The sequence below is a fragment of the Terrapene carolina genome, unplaced genomic scaffold, assembly GCF_002925995.2.
Source record: "Terrapene carolina triunguis isolate 2854851 unplaced genomic scaffold, T_m_triunguis-2.0 Scaffold66, whole genome shotgun sequence".
Classification (NCBI taxonomy): domain Eukaryota; kingdom Metazoa; phylum Chordata; order Testudines; family Emydidae; genus Terrapene; species Terrapene triunguis.
The window spans coordinates 5,673,265-5,691,466 of NW_020664417.1; the positions used below are offsets into that span (position 1 = coordinate 5,673,265).

Sequence of the window (18,202 nt, forward strand, 5' to 3'; positions counted from 1 at the left end):
CTCTGTCATCCAGCTGTTAAGCTGTGGTATTTTCCTTCCTTTTCCTTCTCCCTTTCTTTCTACTCCCTCAGAAGCGGGGGGGGGGAAGGGGGCGTGCGGACCCTCTCTCCTTTTATACTGAAACTTCAGGTGGAATGAAGTGGTTATAAAAGCATCTATCAACATAGCAATAGCTTGCCAAGCCAAGTATTTGGGTTGGAAGTCATGCCTTCCCAACTGCTTGAAAACAGGAAGTATCTCTGTTAAGTGATGGATAGCTCTACTTTGCTGAGAAGAGGAAAAGGATTTTTTCACCTCTGGGTCAATAAATGAGTTCTGCATTTGTTCCATGTATGTAAAGAAATAATTTTATATCACACACTCACACACACACACACACACACGCATGTGTGTGTCAATCTCTGTCTAGATATATAAAACTTAAAAACCAAAAGAAAACCAAAAAGCCCTTTCTACACGAGCAGTCCCTGTGAGAAGCCAGCCCAGGCATATCTTATCCTAGTGATTCCTGTAAAGTACTCAGAATCTGTCAGAAACAGCCTGCAGGATTGCAATGGCTCCTGGGTGATTAATTACCAAGAGAGTCTGGTTCCAGGTTCCATTACACATAATTATCTTTTCTAAAGGGGTTCTTTTATTAAAACCCCTACCCCAAAAGGAGTGGGGGAGAAAGTAACTAACATTCCTGAGGTTTAGCACTTCTTAGTTAGGAGTACCGAGGAGTTGCTTACGTAAACAAACAGGCACTAAAGAAAGTGTGTTATGTTGTTTATTAGCTGGTAGATTTGTGGTTTTTTAATTAATTTTGACTTTACTGAAAATCATTTTACTACAAATCAAGGCGGAAGTGCTATCTAGCAATTAAAGCAGAGGACTAGGAGTCAGGATTCCTGTTCTCTGCCAAAAGCTGACACTGCAGCCTAGCAAGTCACAAAGGACTAGGTTGTCCCTAGACCATATGTGGCTATATGCAGGAAAGTAGTGGGAAGTAAAGCCACCCTCACCTCCTGCTCTGAGTGTGGCTGAACTAGGGCTGCATATCTGAAACTTCCATCACAAACTAAGATGAAGAGAGTGGCCAGAACCACGAGTCTGCTCCCCTCCACACACTGGGCAGCAACCTTGGCCAGGCGCAGGGGAGCGAGAGTTAGCTGTACCCTGAAAAGTGGCAAAGTGACTTATTCCTCCTCAAAGTAAGATCAGAGCAGGGGAGAAATACTGATTGTGAGCTCCTCCTGTGGTGTTGAGGCTTAGGGCTTGTCTACACTACCGGCCGGATCCACGGGCAGCAATTGATCCAGCGGAGGGTCGATTTATTGTGTCTAGTATAGATGCGATAAATCGACCGCTGATCGCTCTAGAGTCAACTCCGGTACTCCACCTCAATGAGAAGCACAAGGGGAATTGATGGGCGAGCGTCTCCCATCGACACACTGCAGTGAAGACACTGCAGTAGGTGGATCTAAGTATGTCAACTTCAGTTATGTTGTTCACGTAGCTGAAGTTGCGTAACTTAGATTGATCCCTCCCCGTAGTGTAGACCAGCCCTGAACCTCTTCATCTGTTTATTCATCTGTAACGTGGATGTCCATAGATGTTAAGGCCAGAAGAGACCATTATGGTTACTAGGTCTGACTACCTGTGCCATGCAGGCCATGGAATTTCTCCCAGTAATTCCTGCATCATGCCCATAACTTGTAGGATGTTTCCCTATCCCCCAAAAATAAAAGGGCTTCATTTATTAGCTTCCCAATTACTTCCGGGGAGTTTTGGGTGTACAAGGAACACACAATAGGACCTGGAAGCGTAATAATCTTATACCGTACAGAACTTGGAACAAAAGTTGATACAGGTGTATAAAGTATTATTACTCATTAATATTATTATGTTCCATTGCTTTATAATAGTCCCATTATGGTTAATTAATCTAAAGATATGTGTATGCAAGTGTCTGTTTTGCAAGCAGAGATGCAGCAGGTATGCAGAAATTAACATTGACTTCCTGCTTCTTCTTGTACCAGATTCTACCATCCTTTCTCAGGATAAATAATACCTAATGCTGTATAAGCAGAGACAACACCTGAAACACGCACACTAAGTCAGAGACTGTGTGAAATTAGTCTTCATATACTCTCAGGATCTGGGTTTCTTTGTTTGAACTTATTAAGGTGAAAAAAATTAAAAATACTGAGCTGAAGTTATTGCATAATTTCAGTCTTAGATATAAGATGTTAGATACCCCCTGAGAAATGTATACTTAAGCCTCTGGCTACTAGTAAATCCTCATAAATCTATTGGTTGATCCACAGAGAATCATCAAGAAATATTGAGCTGGGTTTTCAGCCACTGGCCTCTACTTCTGTTCATGCCGAATTGCACTTGTTCAAATGTGCACCTGCATGATGCAGATTCAGACAGCTGTACATTCATGAACACTTGTTCATGGTCTTTAAGTAGACTAAGGCTACTTAGAATAAGATAGATTCACTGGTGCTGAAACAGTTTTTATAGTGGGGGTGCTGAAGGCGGAAACTATGTATTTGGGTTGTTGTTTACTTCAAGCCAGAGGGTGTGGCAGTACTCTCCTGCACCTGTAGTTCCAGCACCTAGGGCTAGATTCTGAACTCAGTTACCATGGTGTAAGTGTGGAACAGCTGCATTCACTTCAGAGGAATAGTCTCAGATTCATAATGAAGTTATAGAGTTCACAATCTGGTCCACTATTTACAGGGGTTAGACTATTCACAAGTGGAGGCAACGTGGAGGCAATGTAGAGGCTTGGCTTCAAATGTGTGTCACGCTTTTTTTTTTTTCTCAACCAGCTGATTACATTGTTTAAAGTAGCTAAAATACCTTGGACATCTACAGGTTCTACAGTTGCAAATTAACTACTTGGAGAGCTGTCTGCCAAAGAATGTGGTTGAAGCCCCAGTTCTTGAGATATTTAAAACTAGTCTAAGCAAAACATTTGGAAATGTACATTAGTGACCAATCCTGTACTGGCAGGGAACTGGACAGGATGCCCTAATATGTCCATTCCATCTGCATTTGCTCATTTCAAGAAATTAGACACTGTAGAGTAAGTGAGAATGATGGAGTTTGTGAGGTACTAAATCAGGATTCTTAAACTGAGGAATAAGAAAATTCCTCAGGGTATTAATTGCCCCACCACTGCATCTTTGTTCCCAGAGCTCCATTCATTACAATTACAGGAGACCATAAACATGGCAGCCAGCTCTGAGATGTGAAGAAGATAAGCTCGCACTCAGCTTCACCTTTCCTACTCCTCCTCTGAAGGACAAGGCGAGAGAATGGATCTGTGAGTAGTCCCAGTTCCACCCTCTCTTCTTGTCATTCCAGTGCAGCGAGTGAGGAATCAGAGCCTAGTGCTACCATCTCCCTTACAGTACAAAGTCAGCACCTGTGTTTACATGGTCTCGTTGCTGCAATGAACTGTCTCTCTGAGGGTGGCAAGTCTTCCTTCTCCATGTTATATCAGTCTTGAATTTGTTAGATAAATTCTGACACAGGAAGACCGTAGCAGGAGGGCCAGGTCCTCAGTCCACAGTCACTCAGACATGTGAGGAAGAAGACCGAATCCATTAACAGGATGTGCTGCAAGCTGTATGAGGAGCAAGAGGATAAAATGGACAGCTTTGATGCAATCCCTAAACTAGATTCCTTTCTTTCACAGCTAATTAAAAAGTCTACAGTATTCCTGTATTTTCCAATTTTGGCTGGTCAGGAAATATTTTGACCTTTCTCATGGTATTTCAGTCCTGTTTCTATCTCTGACTTCAACCAAGAAAAACTGAGGGATGCAAACTCATTTAAATACTGTAGTACTCTTCTCTCAGAGCAGTTTCAAGTTTGATTTCTGTTTTGTACAAAGGTGTTCAGGACAGTTTTACTTTCTTCAAGCAATTTTGGCAAACCCTATTATGATTGACATTTATTTGTCACCTACACTTCTGTTCTAGTTCACAAAAGTTGCTGCATGTGACTCTAATTTGCAGTAAAGCCAAGGGAGCTCAACGGCGCTCTGTTTATCCCAGTGGCAACATAGTATATAGGAGGAAATCTTGTTTTTGGAAAAACAGTTTCCAAGATTTTAGTTTTATCCCTGCTTATGTAAAGATGAGTCAGTTCTCCTGCTTAATGGAAAAATAGAATAACATTAGGTTTTGATACAATATGGTAAACATGGATACAGAATGCTGAAAAGGGATTGAAGATCTCTTAAGCCAGGGATCGGCAACCTCTGGCACGTGGCTCGCCAGGGTAAGCCAGTTTGTTTACCTGCTGCGTCCGCAGGTTCAGCCGATCGCGGCTCGCCACTCCAAACCAATGGGAGTCGCGGGAAGTGGCGGCCAGAACATCCCTTGGCCCACGCCGCTTCCAGCAGTCCCCACTGGCCTGGGACAGCGAACCGCGGCCAATGGGAGCCGCAATCGGCCGAACCTGCGGACGCGGGAGGTAAACAAACTGGCCCGGCCTGCCAGGGTGCTTACCCTGGCGAGCTGCATGCCAAAGGTTGCCGATCCCTGTCTTAAGCCAATGATATTGAGTGTTTTATTCCTTATTGCTACAAAAAGAGAGCCTCACTTTAGGCTGTACTATGAGTTATGTAGAAGGATTTCACTCTATTGACATGATGCATTGCAGCAGAGTACAACTCAAAACAGTGCTGAAGAAAAAATTATGTAAAAATACTGATATGTGCCTGTCTCTGTTGTACCTAGGAGGTATATAAGAGCAATGGATGGCACTTCCCAGTTGACTGTGAAGGATAAGTTACGCGTAGGGTTTTTTAGGTGTTTTTCTGCTCCATCCTTTTATTGTTTTCTCTGCTGACTCTTTTGAAATAAACATTCTCACTGTTTGAGTTGTGTTACATCTCGCTGGGAGATCAAGCCATCTGTTTCCTTGCTTTTTTTATTACATTTTGTTAATAACCATGTAAAATGTTCCTGCCCTGTTCACTGCTCTTCACAAAGTACTGCCACTTGATATTGCACATTCTTCCTGAACACCTGCTGTCAAAGGCATCAAGTCTTTTCTTGAAAACTTGCACAATGCTCCAGGTCTTGTGCAAGTCTGATGTGACAGAAATGTTGTGCAGCCTGATTTTTATATAATGTGAAGTCCTTGTATAAGAACTGATGATAGAAGAATTAAAACATTTTGGAGGAATTATTTCTCTGTGACCCAAATCATTTTATAAAATTCTCATTCATTAATGCAATAGTTAAAATAATTGGTCTTAAATAGGTTTAAAAATCATACTAGCCCACCCTGAGTGCAAATTTAGATGTTGTTTAACAAGAACAGAGAATAATCTGCATAAATCTTGGGAGAGTCAGGAGGGTAGTAGCTGGGGAATAGGTCTTCCAAGAAAAGAACCGGTAGGAGGTGTTGGATGAGCTGAAAGGGATAATAAGGGGGGAGGGATAGCTCAGTGGTTTGAGCATTGGCCTGCTAAACCCAGGGTTGTGAGTTCAATCCTTGAGGGGGCCACTTAGGGATCTGGGGCAAAATCCATACTTGGTCCTGCTAGTGAAGGCAGGGGGCTGGACTCGATGACCTTTCAAGGTCCCTTCCAGTTCTAGGAGATAGGATATCGCCATTAATTTTATTTTAATTTTTTTTTTAAAGTGGGGGAAGCTCCACCCCCCCCCCCCCCCCCCCCCACCCCCCATCAAGCAATCTGAGAAACCAGCAAAAAGAGTCTCCAGTACCACCTCGGAGCTGTAAGTACACTGGATCCTCTCATTCAGGCTTCAGGCCAGGGCACAGCACCGAGATAGCACTACTTACTGTGGTTGATGATGACTCCGATCTGAAGACAAAGGAAGTATATTCATACGTGTCCTGCTTGACCTCTCCTTGGCATTTGATACCATTGATCATCAAATAAACTGCAGGGGTGAATGGAAATGCCCTGAAATAGCTCAGGTCCCTTTCCGATTAAACTGCGAGGGGCATTATGGACAACTGTTCTCCACCTCCAAACCTCTCACCTCTGTGGAGCTCCACATGTCACAATCCCCCTGCCAGATTTGCAATGTGTATGTATAGCTATTGGAGAAACTGGTCAGACAACACTGACTGAAGCAGTATGACAGTGAGTTTTATGTCTGCTTTATGTCAGCCATAATAACCCATCCCCCAGCTCTCTTACTGCTTACCCCCAAATCAGCTGCTGGATGGAGTAGCTGGTTGAAGCTGATCCCAGGCAAGACTAATATACTGATACTGATATAAAGACAGAAGAACTTCAAAGAACTTGCCTCCTCTGTAATGTTTGCCCTTGATTGTCCGTCCACAACCATAGTGTGCTTTTGGAGTCCTTTCTATTAGATGCTCAAATAGCAATCATGATCAAAAAGATCCACTGCTATTTGCAACTGGCCAAATGATTGAGCTTCATCCTAACTCAGGCCTAACATCAGGCCATGATGTTCTATGCATCCTCTGGACTTGAATATTTCAACATGTTATATCTAGGAATTAAGACATACACTCTGGAAAAAAATCCATCTGTTGCAAAACACAGCAACTCATCTGTTACCAAGGCAAGCCTGCTCCCATTGAACGCAGTTTCCAGTTCAGGGTCTATGTCCTACATCAGAGACAAAGCCCTGGTAGAGCTCCCTGTGATTGGATGCTCACCAGGCTGTTGCATTTGGGTCCTGCTCTTTAACCCCCCTGAATCTGAACAGAGTCCAAACACTGCCCCTGGTTGGGGAATCTAGGCATACTGTTGAGGTGTAGGTCCTCTGTCTAGCACCCTCTTCTGAGAGCTGAGACCCCCCCCCTCCCCCCCCGAGACTAGTGCTGACCTCTGATTCCCCCATAGCTTAAGGACAGCCCTTTCAAAACTCCAGCTGTCTGGGTGCTGTGGGTTTCCAGTTCAACTCTTGAGGGGTATGTGACAGTGGAAGTGAACAGACACACAGACAGGCTTTGCACAGGATTCTAAACACCATTATGCTTTACTTAATGCAAGAGATACACGAGTCTAGACAAAAAAATAAACACAGCTATATGGTTTCACTGTCTGTTTCCTGGGGAGTTCTTTGAGCTTGGGCAGAGTCCTCTGGGGTGTCCAGGATCCTCCACCTGCAGTTCATGGCTTTCCTTCAGAATCATGGAGTCCCTCTCCCTCTCTGTCAGCTAGCTTTCTTTTCCTCTTGGCAAGTTAGACAGGACAACTCTGCCATGAAAGCGTGTCCCTCTCTCCTTTGCAAAATGTCCTCTGTCTTGCTCTGTGAGTTTGTTGAGTTTATGTATCCTACAAACAATGTCTTATGAATCCTTTTTTCTCCTGCTGGGGATTTTCCACTCCCTCTCTTTGCAGAGAGAGTGGAGGAACTAGCTATCTTCAGCCTAACCATTGTTCCAAGGTGTTGCCACCTGATTAAGCAACCATTTAAGATCTAATGACAACCATTGTACCTGATCCAGAAGATACGTTCTACAGCCCCTGTCAGTAAATGATGGGTTCCATATCTGCTGAAGCAGTCCATGTTCAGCAATTTCCTAACATTAACCAGAATTTGTAAGTTCTGTATTGGAATTTGTAAGTTCTGTATTGTGGGGGAGGGATAGCTCAGTGGTTTGAGCATTGGACTGCTAAACCCAGGGTTGAGAGTTCAATCCTTGAGGGGGCCATTTAGGGAACTGGGGTAAAAATCTGTCTGGGGATTGGTCCTGCTTTGAGCAGGGGGTTGGACTAGATGACCTCCAGAGGTCCCTTCCAATCCTGATATTCTATGATTCTATGAAATGCCCCATATCATCACATCCTGATATTCAAAGAACTTCATGGATTGTTCCTTCATGATCATGACCAGCTGTGTTCCAGTGTACCAATAAAAATGTCAGCCAATAGGGGGAAAACTATTGAGTATGGGCAAAGCACTTCTATAGGAGCTGGATTTATACTATGGAACTCACTCCTACAAGATATAAAAATGGTCATGAAACAAACCTCTTCTTTAGCAGTTAAAGAATTCACATCTCCAATTTAGCTTTTCCTTGATAGATTTGTCACACACAATACGCTGACCCCAAACAGGAAGTCCCTCAAACTATAAAGTAATCAAGCTCTTTTTCATACAAGCTAGGAAGAAAGAGATTTATTTTTAAATGCTTTGCAGGTGCTCAGATACTATGGTGATAGAAGTTAATAATTGAGTTGCTGGATTATATTATAAGATTTTAAAATACCTCCAATCTCGAGGAGCATTTTTTCAGTAGGGCTCACAAGAAATCAGGTTCATATAAAGAGTCTGTTAGTTTAGGTTAGAAGGACTTAGTTACAAAGGATGCAGATTGTTCTGCTCTTTCCAATTCTCCAGTTGCAGTGTAGTTATAGACCTGTTGGTCCCAGGATATTAGAAAGAAAAGATGGGTGAGGTAATATCTTTTATTGGGCCAACCATCTGTTGGTGAGAGAAACAAGCTTGAAAGCTTGTGTCTTTCACCAACAGAAGTTGGTCCAATAAAAGACATACCTTACCCACCTTGCAGGGCCGGCTCCAGGCACCAGCTAAGGAAGCAGGAAAGCAGGTGCTTGGGGCGGCCAATACAAAGGGGCGGCACTCCGTCCGCTATTGGGGCGGCACGTCCGGGTCTTCGGCAGGAATTCAGCGGCGGGTCCCTCTGTTCCTCTTTGAGCTGCCGCCGAAGAATGTAGCGGCGCGATTGCGCTGCCGCCGAAGTGCCGCCGCTCGGCTTTCTTTTTTTTTCTGCCGCTTGGGGCGGCAGAAAACCTGGAGCCGGCCCTGCCACCTTATGTCTCAGTTCTCTAATTCTCATTTCAGGTCTGATCCCAATGGGTTCTAAGGTTGGACTGAACTACTTTCGTGATGCACTATATAGATTCTGTAGGAAAGGTCATTTAAAGGAAAAATGTCCTAACTTAATAGAAGAACCTATTTATGGAGATTCATTACAATGGGGAATGTTCAACACACTAACCCTCCAACTTAAATTCGGTTACTTCCTGAACTTAATACCCCTTCATGTTCAATGTAATCTGTGCAGTTTTCATTTTGCTAGTGGAAAAAAAATGTTTGTGAAACTTCACTGGACTTCATGTATTACATTGTTCTTTCAAATCTCAAGTTGCCTTCTCGGGCCATATAGAGGAAGTAGGTTGCTGTAGGATGAAATCAGAAAGATGTTAATGAGATTAGGCATGAATGTAGAAGTATGTCAGAGGCTATGGGATTTTCTTCAATCCTAGCTGAAAAAACTATGCCTGCTTTATTTACTTACTATAATATTGGCAGCGTCTTTTTAATTCTGCATTGCTTGACAATGTAGTTCTTGCTGTGGCTAAATATCTCTCTAATAAGCTAACTAATGACACTCTAACAAGCTAACTAATGACATGCTTTAAAAAAAATTAGTGAAGCCCTAAGGTTAATTCTAGTTTAAGAATTAGTATTTCCATTCTCAACAGGAACCACAAATAGTTTACCTGGGCTTTACAGACTTAAGATTTTCTTTCCTGAATAATTATCTACAATAATTACACACACAAATACCCTTGTTTTAGAAGGTAGGTAAGCTTTCCATACATCTGCCTCAAATAACACTTCTCAAATTAAAACGTTTGAGAGATTAAGGAACATTTTTTTTATAAACAATAGTATTTTCATTTTAATTGAAAATGTTATATTATTATTTGTGATGGTACATGTTACTTGATTATCATTTCACTCTTCTGAACCCTTGTGCCCTTCTGGATGATATTTTATTAACAGAGATTGTATAGTGTTCCATAGCCTACAACCAGTAACCTATGGCTTATGTGCATTCAGGCCTCCATTCGACACCTGCCAACATATTATGACAAAAATAAACACATTTGCATAAGTATTGCTTGATGGTACGTAGGGTTTCTACCCAAACTCCAATTAATTAATTGTATGCCTTCTAACCCCACATTTTGTATCCTAGCACCTCACCATAAATGAATTATGTACTTCCTAGCCTTACATCAATTCATTCTGGCCCCATCAGCCCCCTTAGTTATTTGTGTGCTTCTAGCCCCAAATCGATTTTTCACATTTCAGCAGCCAACAGTTAATTCTGTGCTCCCCACAATTCACATCAGCCTCTTCATCTTACACTCCCCTTTGTTCCTGCTGCAGCTGTAGTGGAAGCTCCAGGGATTCTTCAGTCCCACTTCCTTGTGTGGGGCGAGGGTGAACTCCAGTGGCTCTTCCCTTAGGAACATCATAACGGCCATACTTAGTCAGACCAATGGTCCATCTAGCCCAGTATCCTGTCAATGCCCTTCAAGGCTAGACGTGTGTGTGTGTGGCTAATGCTGGATGCTTCCGAGGGAATGCACAGAACAGGGCATTTATGAAGTGATCTGTCCCCTGTTGTCCAGTTCCACCTTCTGACAGTCAGAGGTTTAGGGACACCCAGAGCATGGCATTGCATCCATGACCATCTTGGCTAATAGCCATTGATGGACCTATCGTCCAGACACACATCTAGCCCTGAAGGGCAATGATCAGTTCCAGGGATTTATCAACAACACACACACACACCCCGAATGTGGGACAGGGGGGTCAGCTGCAGGGGTTCTTCAATCCCTCTCTCTCCTGGCCTGGGCTTGGAGATTCAGGGGGTATCTGAGCCATTTTTCATAGGAGAGAACAGAGTGACCTGGAACAGCTGGGTTCTTTCTGCTCCCTCTTGCCCACACCTCTTTTGTAAAAACAGTATCTGCTGTTCTCTCCTCCCCCACCCAAAAACTACTCTCAGATTCTTAGGGAAGTGGGGAGAGCTCTGACTGCCACCTCTGGTTACCTTTCCTGGAGGGGAGGGATGGAAGGTAGTTTTCCCTGCACACCTGAAATGAAAACCTGTAGATATGGCAGATGTGTGGTTCAGGAAAGTACTTAAGCATGTGCATAAAGTTAAATGTGTGGCCTAAAATTGTTTCATGTTCTCTCAAAGTAAGGCACAGTAATCATTCTGACATCACAGATAAAACATTCAAAATTCTACCTACATACAAGGCCTTGTCTACAGTATGAGAAAAGGGGTGATTAAAAAAAAAAATCAAGTTAGCTAATCTGATTTGAAACACCACTTAGTGTAGATACAGTTTAAACACCTTTAAAATAATGTTAGCTGGTCATGGTGTAGCCTACGAAAGAATCTAGATTACAGCAAGACCACCTACTGTATTTGTAAAGGTGTTAACTTTGTCTATGCTAGGTACTAAATTTTATTTCAGATCAGATAATTTGATTTTTTTTTTTTTAAATCTCCCCCTAGCTAGACAAGGCCTAAATCAATTAAAGCATTCTTTGTAACTATCTTATTCCAATGGACTGCTAGTCTATACTAAATCTGTGGTCATTTGGGTAATTTTTATTGCGGAAGACTCGCATCTGATTTTAAGATTTAGCCTTTTATTTATTGTGGTACGATTGGCTGGCCCCAGAGAGAGAGCCAGCAGGAAGGAAGTACTGTTGCTGAGAAGCATAGTCAATCTGAGGAGGAGGTGGGATTTAACAGAGACAAAATGATTGGGGTCCTCAGGGTTTGAAGGAGGAAAAATAATCTTGTAGCTAAAGAACAAGCCTGGGAGTCAGGAGATCTGGGTTCTTATCCTCATAAATGCCATGGACTTTGTGTGATCTTGAGCAAGTTACTTAATTTATCTGCGCCTTATCTCCCCAGTGGGAGTAATAATGCTTAGGTACCTCACAGGGGTGTTGAGTTTCAAACAACATTTGTAAAGCACTTTATAATTCTTTGTGAAAAGTGCTTAGGAACACAAAGAACTATTCTTATGTGTGTGCGCACCAAAATATCTATTTTCACTTTTTCACTGCTCTACCTTTCACCAGGGCTAGCACAAACCTCAGAATCGATCAACTCCCTTGCCACCATTTGTCTGGTCCCACGTAGAGCTTGGATGTAGGAGAAGGTTTGTCTCTTAATCTCTCTGTATCCCATTTCCCAATCTGTAAAATAACTATACTTCCTCTCTGCCCTTTGTCTTATTGATTTTAGATGGTAAGCTCTTAAATGCTGGTATTGGTTCTTATTATGTGTATATACAGCAACTCGCACAGGGTGGCGGCCCTAACTTGATTGGGGACTCCAAGCACATCCGTAACTCAAATTTAATTTAAAAAATTCTATCTTTTAAGAAGAAAATATAGTAAAGTCAAAGCCAAAATAGAACAGTATATTTTATTTGGGCCACCAATTAGAGACTACATAAAACATGAAGCAGTCTGAAAAAACATTGAAGTGAAAAGTAGTGCTAAAAACAGCACAAAAATAAATATGATATTCACTGCATTTCATCTTTATTTCTTCTGCTTTTTGAATTTCATTGGATTACTTCTTAGATCTTAGAATTTAATACTAATACTTCTTAATACTGGTTAAACAGCAGTCTTTGTCATTCACTATTATTAGGCTAATTATCTCCATAGGAAACATCCTAACTGAGTAGGTTTCCTGATTAAACCAACCCTAAATTTAGTGAAATTCACCGTTGTACTCATGAACATTTCAGGTTTTCTGTATGTTATAAGATTAGCTATAAGCATTTCCTTAGGAGCAAGTGGAATGCAATATAATACCGAATACCGTACCTTTTGTAGTGGTTGGCTCACTACAAAAGCAATTTTCCCTCTCTTGGTATTGACACCTCCTCATCAATTATTGGGAGTGGACCACATCCACCCTGATCTAATTGGCCTTCAACATTGGTTCTCCACTTGTAAGGTAACTCCCTTCTCTTCATGTGCCAATATATATTTATGCCTGTTTCTGTAATTTTCACTCCATGCATCTGAAGTGGGTTTTTTACCCACGAAAGCTTTTGCCCAAATAAATCTGTTAGTCGTTAAGGTGCCACCAGTTTTCTTATTGTTTTTGTGTGTACAGACTAACATGGCTACCCCTCTGATACTTTCTACCTTACAGGCCATTCTTGAAACTTGCAAATTCCTCTAACAAAAATGTTGACGAAAAAATGGCAGTGTCCTGATATAAATATGATGTAGACATTGAATTACAAACTTGTTGCATCGTCTCTTTGGTGTGTCAAGTTCCTAAATAAACGCACAAATGCTGCTGTGGGTAGCTAGTTGGAATTCATTGTATATAGTGCAGTTTCTCTAGTTGAGAATTGTCGTGTTTTTGTTTTAAAAATAACAGGACATCTCTTAACATTCAGGATACAATTTTCCACCCCGAAGCACCACAACAGTCTTTTTAAAGCAACTCTAGGAAGGGTGTTAACTTGATCAGTGCTGAGTAGGAAGGAAGGCTCTTTCCTACTATTTTTTCAGCATGACTTTCACTGACATGATCAGGCTGGGAAAAGACTTATTGGCTGACAGCCCAGGACAACTATGCAATATCTCAAGTCAACTGGAACTCAAACTACCCTGCCCAAGGGAGAACTGTAACATAAAAAGAATTTAGGTTATAGGCTGGATCTTATAAACATTGTCCAGTTTAAAGTGTTTTTTAAATATTATTTATGTGCGTTCAGCATGTACATTTCTCTCAGATGCTCTATCAGCAAATGAAACATTAACAAAATTAAACAATTTCTAGACTTTTTCAAAAATATCAAAATGACTTCCTTTGATCTCACAAATTAGGTAACTGACTCCTTATAAATATTTATGTTTACTTAGGAATTAGCCCTTAAGTCCTTACTCAGACAAAATTCCCATCGCCTTCCATGGGAATTTTGCCTGAGTAAAAGATCTCAGAATTTGTCCAATAATTCAGCTTAGAAATTTTACATATAGAATTCAGTGACAATTCCATCTGAGGGGGAAAAAATAATGGCGTTCTTAAATCAGAGGGGCATTTACTATTATTATTATTTTCTAGTTATGAATTGAGGTATACATTCATTCTGGTTCGCAGTGGAGTAGGTTTTATTTTCTTTTTCTGCTTTGTTTGTATTTTATCTTCGATGCACTTTTAGTGCTGCTGACATTGCTTTTGTTTTTATTGCCATTGCTCTACTTTAACTTGTGCTCTTGGAAAGACTTGAGCACATACTTAACATATATACTGGGAGTAGTCCTACTGAAGCCACAGTGACTACTTACAGTGCAGAAAGTTATACATGTGTATAAGACTTTGCCAGATTGGGGCCTTAGATTGTAGCTCTTTTCATTTGTTTAATTTAAAAGTGCCCTGTGGCACAGGAGAAGAAAAAAACTGCTCCACTGAGATCAGACTATACTGATGATCAGAGTTATTAAGCTACAGAGTTCTTGAAACTTCATGTTTTTCGTTATTGAAACTGAAAGTCATTGGTTGCTGCCTACCATTACCATTTCTGTATTAAAAAAGAATGGGCGTGAAAGGATAACCTTTCCTTCTCTTGTAAAGACTGACAAGATGTTAGATCAGAGTAAAATAACAAGTATGTGTAACATATATATTTTCTAACTTTATTACTATAGTTTTAATTGAAGATCATAACTTGTGGAGAGAATAGCCATTTATCCATCTGCCAGGTTCCAACACTCCTTGAAACAAGTCTTAAATTATTTTTAGGAAAATGTCTTTTATACTTTGTTTAGAATGGTTTCAATACATGGCTCTATTGGAATCTGAGAAGTAGCATTGGTTTCTCTTCATTTATTGAAAAATCGTAATATACAAGCATGATGCTATATATTCATGGCCTAACTGTTAGTCTACTCAGAGGAGAAAATCCTCCATGTGCCATTTTTATTATTGAGTTGCTTCATTTTTGTTAACTGGTTTTGTGTGACGTTTTCTTTATAGGCTTTGATGAGACCTGGACGAATTGACAGAATCATCTATGTGCCCTTGCCAGATGCCAAAACTCGTAGAGAAATCTTTAAACTTCAGTTTCGCTCCATGCCCATCAGTGATGAAGTCTGCTTAGAGGAGCTCGTCCTGCAGACGCAGAAGTATTCAGGAGCAGAGGTAAAACATTCTGTTCTCTGCTAGTGGCTGGGGAGTGAAAACGCAGAACTATCCTTGTGAAAAATCTAACACAAATACCATCAACTTACTTGAGTGAGGGGAATTCTAAAGGCAAATATATATATATATATACACACACACACACTTGAGAATACAATATGCTTTCCTTATTTGTCAGGTTCCTTGGAGTTTGCCCAGAAAAAATAGTCTTAGGCTGAGTTATCTTTACCATGAAGTTCCTACTACACTAGTGGTTCCAAAAGAAGCCATGGTCACAGGGATGGGATGGGCGGATGGTCCTTGGGAAAATGGCTGTATTGGAATCATGCTAATAGGAACTTTGGATTGTGGGGATGGGCGCAAAGTTAGTGTGAAGGCACAGGTCCCCTGGATGATTGGCTCTGGCCTCCCACAGATCTATGGGCATCTTTCATATTTGAGGGATGTGCTCCATAGCCTATTCTATGTGGAGGGAGAACAACCATGGAATATTGTGAGGGAATCTCTGGGAGGAGTTAGTTTGAGAGAATTTCTTCCCCAGCACCCCCTTATAGGTTTCTCTGTGGGAGAGAGCAAGGTAGTCCTATTTTCCAGCTTACAGAAGTCCCTATGAAAAAGTCAGCTTTTGTCTGCAGATGTCACACAGTTACCACCGTTCTTTCCTACTCTAATAATAGGGGGAAACTCATAGTTCAGATACTGTTGTGTGGTAGTTGTTGATAAATATTGGCATTTTAATGTCACCCATGTAGTCCTTGCTTACTAGTCCATTCAGTTTCTCTATAGAACCTATGATCCTTTCCTCATTTTATTTAGTTAAATTAAATGTTTAAAAAAAAGGTTAAAAGAACATTATTACGGTTGTAAAGTCAAACACTCAAAAATTAGGAAATGTCAGAATTAACGTTGCCCAGGCCACCTTCATTTGGTCCCCTTGTGCATGTGCATCATGACCTGGGTTTTAATTATGTAATCACTTACTGTTTTTTCCACAGGACCCCTGCTTCATTCAGTGCGCAGGATGGACAGTGTTCTAAAAATGAATAAAGGCTGTGTAGTGAATGAGGCTCTTGTGTATAGGACCTATGTTGTATTTGTTGCAGAAGAACTGAAAAAAGGGTCTTATGATGGGAAATGTTGGGCAAGCTTAAATATTGGCATGTTACCTGCACTGCCTATACTTAGATTCTACTAGCACAGTTATTGTAGATGGAGCTGGTAGGAGCTGCCTGTAGTTAAGGTTGCCCAACACTTTCTATTTTAAGAACCTGTTTTCAGTTGCTTACAAAATTGCTAGTCTTAAACCATTTAGGATGAAATTTTCCATGTTGGCTATCTGCCTCAGAATGAAGATAGGAAAAACATGTTGTTTCCCACATTTAAAAAAAAACCAACCATTATGTTGAGAAGCGCTAGCTCCTCCATGCTTTAGAACAAGGACTTGAAATTTGGCATGATGCCTGGTATCAGGGATGTGCCTCTTGCCATCCCTTGTGAAAATTCACCCAAATTTGGCCAAGTTATAAGCCTCTGGGAAGATAAAATGGAATTTTTGAAAAGTATCCTCTCGCCAGAGTGCAACTGCTGTGCATGATACCAGACATTCAGAATATTTGGGGGATCCTATTGAACTTGACTCAGCTAAGCACAAGTGGTGAGTTCCTGTAATTTAACTGATGCTCACTGAGAAGCATCTGCCCCTTGACTGTGGCTTTGTACAGAATCAAAAGCAAAATAAGCTAACTTGTCATTGATTGCATCTGCTGAAAAAACTGTTCTTGGGATAGCATATATTGTAATCTTATTTATGATGGTATTAATATTTTTGTTTTTATTGTTCAATGAAGTATAGTAATAGTGACAGAGAAAACCAGCACAAAGAGAACTTCTAAAGTGAGTGTTCCTTGGAAGTGTATGTAAAAAGTCTGACGGTTGGCACCGACAGTGCACTGTTTCATTAAGGCCTTTTCTTCCTGGTGTCTCCAGTTTCCAGCTTTACAAATAATTTCCGCTGTTGAATGGCAAGTTCCCATATCCACTGTTCTATCCTTTTGTATACAAAAGAAATAGGAAACACTTGGTTTTGTGTCTATAAGATGCTGTATAAATAGGGAGCTTCTTATAGAGATGTGTTGAACTATTGCAAAATGAGCTGAATAGACAGTGAGTAATACAGATTAATCTGAGTAAAAATAGCACAGTGAGTAATAATAGCATTCATCTGGCCTCCGTGCATGGCATTTTTTCAGATCAGATACTTGTATCTTTTCCTATCATCACTTATGACCCTCAGATATATCTCTGTTCATCTGCTGGGTGTGCGTATTTCCTTTCTCTTAATGAACATATTTATTGCTACATCCTTCTTGTGCCACGGTTAGTGCACAAGGCGGAAACTCATCACTTCTTGTCATTAGCTAAAGAACATATACATAAATGATGTATCAAGATAGTCTGCTAAATAATGTATGCTACTCTCCCATTTATCCAAATGGCCTGGGGGACATCTGAAACTTTTGGATAACCAGGCATGCAGATAAACGGAAGTGCTATTTTGAGCTACATTTCCACTGATACAGAAATACAGGAAATAAAGGGAGTAATGCAGATGTTTGCTTAATACTTTGTACTTCATTAAAGAGTAAATAAACAACTTCATTGAATTTATTAAAACATCAAAATTGTATTATAATCACAGTGGACATAATTTAATTGTGAATTATTTATCTTTTTTATGAAAATGATTAATCACAGTCTGTCACCTGTCGTCATTGTGCCAACGGCTGCAGCAAATCTATGCAGCTTGTCCCCTGCCTTCCAGATATCACAGATGGTGGAGTTACCAATGTTGCAATGGTGCATGACATCAACAACTTTTTCTCCCCTTTCTAAGACCTTGAGAATCTGTAGTTTCTGCTTTAGATCTAACACAGATCATTTTCTTTTTGACGTTTTCCTGCTAAACTGCTCTTGCAGCTGAAACAGAATTACTAGGTCTCAGTAGCTGGAGGTAACAGCTCAGAACTGCTATACAAATTCAGAACTGTTGATTAGTGCTAACAGGCACTAAGAAACTGATTGTCACGGTATTGGTGGGTGATTAACCAATTTGGGGCTGCATCGGGGACACACTGTGCATTCGGATAATTAGGATTTTCTGATCAAGTGAATTAGGATAATTGGAATTTTATTGTATTTATTTTTTCAGCATTTCATTTGT

At 40.8% G+C, this 18,202-nt stretch overlaps 1 protein-coding gene across 3 annotated transcripts in view; it reads left to right on the forward strand.

Moving 5' to 3' along the window:
• SPATA5 (spermatogenesis associated 5) overlaps positions 1–18,202 on the forward strand; it is a 281,723-nt gene that overhangs the window by 211,670 nt on the left and 51,851 nt on the right. For 2 of the 3 annotated variants that reach the window (XM_024212863.1, XM_024212871.1), the window contains exon 15: positions 14,818–14,982. In XM_024212863.1, the coding sequence (XP_024068631.1) occupies positions 14,818–14,982 (165 nt within the window). Of the gene's footprint in view, positions 1–14,817; positions 14,983–16,829; positions 16,909–18,202 lie in introns of those variants that run through there. The other variant, XM_024212879.1, reaches the window with a different exon arrangement.